This window comes from Microtus ochrogaster, unplaced genomic scaffold, assembly GCF_000317375.1.
Source record: "Microtus ochrogaster isolate Prairie Vole_2 unplaced genomic scaffold, MicOch1.0 UNK33, whole genome shotgun sequence".
Classification (NCBI taxonomy): domain Eukaryota; kingdom Metazoa; phylum Chordata; class Mammalia; order Rodentia; family Cricetidae; genus Microtus; species Microtus ochrogaster.
Genome location: NW_004949131.1, coordinates 2644544 through 2653609, shown reverse-complemented (window position 1 = coordinate 2653609; position 9066 = coordinate 2644544). Strand labels below are relative to the sequence as shown.

The 9066-nt window shown below is 44.8% G+C and overlaps 1 protein-coding gene across 1 annotated transcript in view; it reads left to right on the top strand.

Moving 5' to 3' along the window:
• Col6a5 (collagen type VI alpha 5 chain) overlaps window positions 1–3247 on the top strand; it is a 97956-nt gene extending 94709 nt beyond the window's left edge. The window contains exon 40 of the mRNA XM_026789939.1: window positions 2030–3247. Within this exon, the coding sequence (XP_026645740.1) occupies window positions 2030–2049 (20 nt within the window). The 3' untranslated portion in view covers window positions 2050–3247. The remainder of the gene's footprint in view (window positions 1–2029) is intronic.
• Window positions 3248–9066: the final 5819 nt, after the last annotated feature.

Sequence of the window (9066 nt, the reverse complement as noted above, 5' to 3'; positions counted from 1 at the left end):
ACACACACACACCACACACACACACACCACACACACACACACACACACACACACACACGTGCATGCGCATGTGCTAGCGGTGTGTCTTTCAGCCATCCTGCACCTGATTATGGTGCTTTGGTCCAGATATAAAATCTTCCTAAGAAGCTTTGCAGATTGGGTGGAAATGGTCAAGACAGAAGTAAAAATAATATAAAATTACCCATATAATTAATAAATACACTTCCAATAAAATGTTTATTTTTCCCCATTAAAATGATCAAAGTTTACATATATAAGATTTTGTAACAAATTTTAAGACTATCCCATCTGGACAAAAAATTAATACCTAAAAGCATAGATATATTGTATAGGAAATACACACACACACACACTTTTTCCAACAGGAAAGTATAATCAGGCAAGTCGTTAGAGTTTAAAGCTTTTAAATCTTTTACAGTTGGCATGAAATTCTGTGCTGGAACTGGACTAGAAGCCCCCCCTCCCAATTCTTGAACTTTAAGGAGAAAAATGAACACTATAAATTATCTGACTTGAACATATTTTATATAATGGATAGCTGATATCAAACTACTATGATATTTAGGTTTTGTTGGAAAAGCTAGAAGAAAAACATGGCCAGGAGTGGTGGCATATGTTTGTGGTCCAAACACTCGAGAGGCCTAGGCAGGAGGAGTAGGAGCTCACGGGCAGCCTAGGGTACATGCAACCCTGTCTGAAAAAGAAAAAAAATATAGAAGTGTCACTTTAAAACATTTTAAACTGTGCTATTGTTGTATGTCTGCCTCTGAATGATGCGTGTCTATGAGTGTGTAGAGGCCAGAGAACCCAGCCTCTTCTCTCTTTTCACCCTGTGTTGAGAAGGAGTACATATTCCAGGTTGGCTTTGCCTTCATGCATCTGGGCCATCCTCCTGTCTCTGCCTCCCACTTCACCTTCGGAATGCTAGGATTCCAAATGCACGCCATCATATCCACCTTATCAGGCTTTTAAATGTGGATTCCAGGGATTGACCTCAAGTCATGGGACTTGGCTTTTCCCTTCTGAGTCATCTCTCCAGCCCCCATGGAAGCTTTAGTTTTTAAATGTCAGCTGTTACAGCATATTGCAATTACATACTTTCAAATTTTTAAGAAAAAAAGTAGATATTCATTTTCCAAGGTGCAAGCTGAAAAGGGCATGATTTCTCCCTGGAGATAGGCGCTCAGCGAAAATCCTCACACCATCTTCAGCGGAAGCTCTCCCTGAGTTGACAGCAGTGTTCATGGGATCTGTTCACAAAACAGTGGGAAAATCCATCAAGCAATGGAGGAAGTATTTATTACCTAGGGAAGGAGGCGCTGTGTCAGCACAGTCCTGTAGAGGGCAGCCAAAGCCTGGGCCTGCCTGGGAATTGGGCTTCTGAGTTAAGAGGCAGAGCTGTCCTGATCCAAGGCTAGAAGCTGGGTCTTCCTCCCTCCCACATCCCTGATGGATGGACCAAGAGCTGCTGTAGGGGAAGGCTATACTCCCCAGATCCTCGCGGAGTGTGCGGTTAAAGCTGCCCCATTGCTCAACAGCAACCCCTGAGGGGTAGCAGGTACCAGTGTTAGCCATCAGAAGCTCACTTGGGGGAAGCCGGGATCCGGGTGGGCGGGGTGGGAGGAAAAATGTTGTCCTGGAAATGAACATAGTAAAAAGGCCACAGGAATTCTTAGCTGAGCCTGATGATATCCTAGATAATCATCGCCCCCTTCATATGCCTAGGTAATAATCCTAGCTCCTAAAGCCACTAAGCAGGAAATTTCAGATCATGGGTAGAGCAGAGAGAATTGGGTCCACAGTCCGTATGCATTACTCAGTTTTAGCAATGGTCACTTCATTCTGCATGGGCACATCACTCTAGGTTGGACTTTTGGTTTGACGGTTGAAACTAGCAAAGACACATTGCGTTTGCTTTATGCGTGGCACCTGTGGGAACAGGCTCGGGAGGGAACACGGCTAGCCAATGTCGTAACATTAAGAGCAGTGCATGTTGAATGCTTTGCAGATGGCGAGGATGCAAGCTAAGCACACGGGAGAGAAGAGTGCCCCTGGCATACGGGATTCCCTGCGCGGCTGCAGCTGGAAGTGGCAATCATTTATTAGAAGGGTAGGGGCAGGAACTAGAACTAAACTTTGTTCCCAGTCCCAAACCTGAGAGAGAGAGAACTCTTCAGAATAAAGACATGAAGGAGCAGACGTGCGGAAGCAGGAATGGGGTTTCATCTCTCAGGGAGCCTGGGGACATGGAGCAAGAAGAAGTAGCAGTCTTTGCTGTGCTGGCTCTGTTCATTTTGATCAGCTTGGAAGATGATCCTCCAAAAGATGAGTTTTTTTTTTCATAGTTGTCATTACATCTACATCTTAAACTAGACCCTTAAGTAAGAGCAATTTGTAATTGGAGTGCCCTAGGGTTGTCTTTTACCCATTTGTACAACTGTAAACTCAGTGGTTTTGGTTCTAGTAGGACCCTGAGATTACACCCAGCGTTGATTACCTGTCCTCTGTGGGTTTTCTTTACCTGGACGTTTACAAAGTAACAAATTCATAGGAAGAAAGGGGGAGGGAAGGGCGGCTTGCTCACATTGGGAACACTTGTTTCCAATTTTAGGGTGCTTCGCTTTGTGTACCACTTGGGGTTTGCTATGAAAGAAAACCTGTCAACATGCAAACATGGTAACAGATCTGTTCTTAAGAATTAAAAAAAAAAAGAATTACAATACAGCAAAAAAAAAAAACAGTTTCTAAAAGAGAAACCAGGTCTGACCCAGACACTTGTTCTGTGCATTCTTGTTAACTGTTGTCTAACTCAGACCCTTTAGATCACACGTCCAGAAAAGCACGTAGAAATATACCTGGGAAATACACATACAGGCTAAGATAAAGCGGTAGTGAGTTAGCTACGAAATCTTTCCGTTTAACGCGGCATACACAGGCAGTGCGGTGCTACTTAGATGATAGCAAGAGCAAAGTCTTGTGATTTGCTGGAAGCCAGATGGGACTGGAGGCCCTTGTGCTAGGTGGACACAAAGACAAGGATCGTATGCTTTCTCTCACGTGTGGAATTTGGGGGCTGGGAGGTTGGAAAGGAGACAAAAGTCAAGGGGATTTAAGGGAAAAGAGGAAAAAAAATGAGTAACAGAGGAGGCGAATTTTATCTAAGCGTTTTGAACGCCTGTGTGGAAATGTCAATAATGGAACCCACTATTTTGTACAGTTAATATATACTAATAAAATCACTCAATTTGGTTAAGGCATCAAGCAATTACCAAATTAATGAGCGTGCATTGCATGAAAAATAAGACGAGTGTGTTGATTGGATAACACCGTGGATAATTTTGTGTTTGTTCCGCATAATTTTCCTTACTATGCCTGTTGTTGTTTACGTTATTTAAAAATAATACAGTCAATTAATTTTAAGTGGGCATTTGTTACTCTGAAAAGTTCTAAAACAAACTATTTATTGGATTGTTTTGTTTTTCTCTAAGAACTTTGTTAAGTGTGTCTCAATATGAAATACACATCAGATTCCAAAACTGAAAGGAACAATGGCATCAAGGATGTGAGCCAACAGATGCTTACACCATTGGTGGAAGCATTGTTACAACTCTGGACAACACGGAAGCAGTATCTGTTATATCTGTTATGTTTCTAACCATATCCTTTGGTTCAGCAACAATCCCGTTAATAGGGGGATGCATAAAGCTTTCACACAGATGCACAGGAACCAGATACAGCTGTGTGTGTCTAGCAGAGTTAATGCAGCCTATATATGCTGATGTGTCGTGTGCCTGTAACAGAATACAGCAGAGCCATGAGACCAATAGCCTAGAGCTACAGTCATCAACATCTGTAAGTGTCAAAGATAACACTGGGCCAGAACAAGTGGCAGACGGATACACTGTACATCACTTACACATGTGTTTCTTATGGTGATGGAGGATGCTAATAAAAGCATGGACAACGATGGAGAACGCTGGAGGTCAGTGCTAGGAAAATGGAACATCCCATCATTCCTCTCCTTGCTCCACGGCCTGGGGTGGAGTCTTCCCTCTGCAGGGATAAAATTGGCAATCCAGGAAAGTGGATCAGCACAGGTACTGAAAGTGAGTTTTCTAGCCCCTGCAGCCTGGCACTTAAATAAACGAGATCCTGAAATCTGCACAGGATCTGGGTGTTTGGAAAGGAATATGTTTCATTTCCCCTAAGCCAAATGCCAGACTTGAAAGCAGAGGTTGTTTAGTAGGAAAGGGTGAAGTGGGGCGTCTAAAATTGGCACTGTGATGTATTAAGGGGTTATTAGAGAAATATTCTTTATACATGTTTAGATGCCTGACTACATAATTTAGAACAGAATAAATGAAGTCATGAAAAAAGTGCAAAACTCCGGTAAAGCCTTATCTAAGATCATGTCAGGAATTGGGAAGGGATTAAAATTTGCTACCAAATCTTCCTTCCCCTTGAGTTGTCAGTAAGTCAAAGTCATGGAGTGTGTAATATTCAAGAGGCAGTTTTCCTGAATCCTGGGCACAAGCAACTTGAAACAATATATAAAATTAGCGTTTATGTAAGTTTTAGGAGCAAGTAGTCTCTTGAGGTTGGGCAGAGTGCAGTTTGACACATATTAAGAGTCAAGAGAGAGCTGGGTGGTGGAGGTGCTCATATTTTTTTTTTTGGTTTTTCGAGACAGGGTTTCTCTGTGGCTTTGGAGCCTGTCCTGGAACTAGCTCTTGTAGACCAGGCTGGTCTCGAACTCACAGAGATCCGCCTGCCTCTGCCTCCCGAGTGCTGGGATTAAAGGCGTGCGCCACCACCGCCCGGCGAGGTGCTCATATTTAATCCCAGCATTGGGAGGTAGAGGCAGGTGAATCTCTGTGAGTTTGATGCCATCCTGGTCTACAGAGCTAGTTCCAGGACAGGCAGTAAAGATACACAGAGAAACCCTGTCTCAAAAAAAAAAAAAAAAGAAAAAAAAAAAGGTCAAGAGGGAACACATTGTTGGTAAGAGCTGAAGCTGTCACACTAAAGCTGTAGTCATGGAGCAGAGAGAGGTCAATACAGTTGCTCATTCTTCTTCTTTTCAGCCTGGGACCCCGGCCCATGTGATGGTTCCATCTGCCTTAGGGGTGGGTCTCCCACCTCAGTTAAGCCTCTCTGGAGACATAGAGGCACACCTGGCAGTGGGTCTCCATGGATACAGGCACACCTGGCAGTGGGTTTCCATGGTGATTCTAAACCCAATGAAGTTGACGATGAAGATTATCCATCACAGCAGAGCAACCCCTGCCTACTGTACAGTTCTTGGTCCCTGGGCCACTCCCTCCGGGCTCTCACCAGTATTACAAAGGTCCACACATTTGTGGATGTTGCCGGGGCATCTCTGACTGGCTCATTAAATTCCCAGGACAGCGCCTGGCACTTAGAAGAAACCCAGGCAAGGGATGGCAGGACAGATTCACCATAAAAGATGAACATGATTTAGTGGCAAGAAGGAGAGCTGGCATGAGTGGCGACAAAGCCCCAGGAGTTAGCGCTGTGCATCTGTGTACCAGAGGGACGGGAAGCTGGCGCGTGTGAGCAGGGCTTGCTGGTCAGCCAGTGCGGCTGGCCTGGGAATTTTGATGCTCCACTGAGTAGGGTGAGTTGCTGAAAAACAGTTTGTTGTTTAGACATTAAAAAGGGCAAACTATTCTTAAAAATCTTGAACATTCCACAATATATGGCCAATTTGAATTCCCTCAAAAGGAACCATGGTATGTGTATCAAGCACCCATTTTACCAGAAAGCTTTTGCAGAAATAACCCGTGAAGCCCCTACAACCTTGCATGATGTGAGATGATGCACTTAGAACAGCTGGTCAGAATTACAGATGACTAAGAGTCCTGTGATATCTCTGGAAAACCTCATTCGACAGGGTGAATGTAATTCCTAATTCTTTGATCTGAGTGTGAACAGCGGGGGCAAAACGCTAGCTGGTGTAGTTAGAGGTTTGTCCAGGCCCCGCTCCAGTCTTTCCAAGTGGAAGCCCCTTCCCACCTCTGTAGAGTAACCCGTCTGCCCCAACACTCCTCTCCTGCTGCTGGAACGCTGGCACTGGACCCCAGAACTCTGGCACTGGCGTTGTCTGCGTTTCTTCTGTAGCTCTCCGTTGCTCTGTGAGAACGCCACACTAGTCATCTGGAACCTCTGCCTTTTCTGAAAACTTAGTAGAAACCTAATAACAATCCGTCTTTAGGCAAAAAGCACAAAATGGGGGAGCCCTGACTCACGGATTATATCTCGTTGGCCTCTCTTCTTCTTCCAAGACTCTAGTTCCAAACTGAATATGGGAATATGGATTCTTCACTGAGAAAAGGTTTTGTTTTGTTTTTAAATACCTAACCCTTCACACAGGGTTGCTGATAAGGAAGTTCTCATCGTTTTTGATGATGTTGTAGTTTGGGCGTTGGATATCTCCTGAAAGACCCGTGTATTTTAGGCTTAGTCCCCAGTTGTTACCACAGAAAAGTGGGAGAAACTTTGGGAAGTGGAGGCCTACTGAGAGAACGCTAGCCCAGTCCTTGAAGGGGACATTAGGGTGCCTCTCGAGGGGATGTGGGGGGGGGCTGACCTCTTCCTCTCTTCCTCCCAGCTGCCAAGGGGTGAGCAGTTTCCTCTGACACAGCACCTGTTGTGATGTCCTGCTTTGTCACGGGGTCAAAAGCAACACAGCCAACTGCTAGCGAACCGAAACCTCCAACCATTCTAAGTTGCTTTATCTTGGCCATTTATTCCAGGAACAGCAAGCTGATTAGCACAGATGGGACCGCAGCTGTGCAGGGGACTGGCTCACGAGTGGACTGATTATGATCTCTTTTAAACAAATGAGCAAAAAAAGAGATTCAGCTCCAGGATGATGGATGGTAGGAGAAAAGATTAATAAACAGCACAACTCAACTCTTACCAGTTTCCAGCATTACTGTAAAACAAGATGAATTAACATACAAATGTCCCGGTCACGGTCCTAACTACCCAGAGTGGACCAGCATGTTGGCATATCTGGGAGCCTGGCAGAAAACCAAAACTTGTGGACTCTACCTCATATCTGTTCTACTAGGCTCTGCACATAATCAGGTCCCCAAGGAACTGGTGTGACCGTGTGAGACTGAGATGCACCGGCTTAGACATCATTTGTTGAAGTTCCATGGAGGAGCAGAGGCATCCTGCAGCTCTCGAGTTCTGCATAGCACGGGGTGGGAGCATCTACCATGGAGCCTGCAGGGACAGAGGATTCATGAGCTAACCAGGAATATTGAATAGGGAAGGGATGGCTGCACGTTAGCGTAGCGATGCTATGATGAAGGTGGCATCTGTGGGACCATAGAGCAGGAAACTTCATCTGTAACCTGAATACCCAGGAAGGGATCCGTTGGGCTGAATGAAAATGACTATATAGAGTCAGGAAAACCAGAAATTGGAAAGGAATCCAAGGAGAATAGTTTTTTTTTTCCCCTAGCTCTTTGTCCTCCAAAAGGATTTTGTCTGAACTACAAACATAATGTTTTGAAGGGGAGGGGTGAGGAGGAGGAGGAGGAGGATGGGAGAGGAAGATGTGTATATAAGCACAAGGCAGTCAGTCAGTGAGAATCTTGTGTGCTATGCAGATTCTGCTCTGGAAGCACTGAGGCTCCCCCGAGGATAGGAGGGGGCATGCTTAGATTTGTTTTGAGGTTGGCATTGCCTGCTTCAGGGATGGGGAATTGTATAGGATGAGAATTAGTCATGGGGTTATCATTTATTCAGACAGGAATGTGTAATGATGCTTAGGATAGGAATGGTTGAATATACATAAGGGACATGTTTAAATGGTAAAATTAGTGTGGCTCTCAAACAATACGAGCACTTAGGACCGACCTCTTTCTCATCGTCATCAGTAAACTGATGGGTTTGCACCAATCCCCCTAAATCCCTCTTATGTATACACACTGCTATTAGGAATTAACGACTTTCTGAAACTCTCCAGCCGGTGGTTTCATATTATTTTGGTCCTCACTTAAAAAGGGCCTCTCTCTTTTCTACACACCCACCCTGCCCCAACATCAGTGGCTGCTCCCCAGCCATCCACTGCTGCTGAGCTGTGTATGCTCCATCATGAGAGTCCCTCTGTCTGGCCAGCAGGGTGTCTGTCTGGTGAGCACCTTTACTGGAATAAATGGATCACTCTCTATTCTCAACGCTAGTGATCTTTTTCTGTTAGTTGACACCCTATAATGCTTTAATGATGTATCCTAGGTGTAGTTTGGAACCACAAAAGAGTGGGAATTGTTCTATGAGTTGGTTATCTGATACAGGACTTGTGGCTTAACTTACTGGAGCCTCCACTTTTCTCACCTGTGAAATTGACTTTGTGAGACTCTTCTTATCCACAGTGCTTTCTACAGAATCTGGCTCAGGACAGTGTGTTTCTGCAGCAGCTGGGAACCAGCCTAGATGACTCTCTGTGATGCTATGACAGATAAGCTTCACAGCAGGTCAAGGAACTTCAGACTTTTACAGTAGGTTTCGTCATCATACTGTCATTAGCAGATTTCAGTGGCACATTTCACTTGATCGTTGCTTTTTATGTTTTAATATTTTTGAGAATTTCTTGTAGGAGTGCTGTATTTATCACCCACCTTATCCCCCTCCAACTCTTATCACAGTGCCCCATGCCGTTTCGAATTACTGACCTCTTCTTTGATTCTTATTACATGTGTATACACATGTATGTATAGATACAGCCTGCTGGGTCCATTCAGTGCTGCTCCTATGGGTATGTGTTCAGTGTCAGCCTCTTGGGATTGGCTAACTGGTCAAGGGCACATCCCTGAAGATGTTGGTTGTGATCTGTCCATGGCATTCCTTTTTGAAGGTGCCTCTCAGGATCCAGCAAGTGGCTCAGCCTCTGCCAAACATAGGGGTTGCATTCACTGTGTGCCTGTGAACCTGTGTGGAAGGCATTTTCCAGACACTTGAAGTTTCATACATTCTCAATCTTTCCCTTTCTCCCTTCTCTCCCCCCCCCCC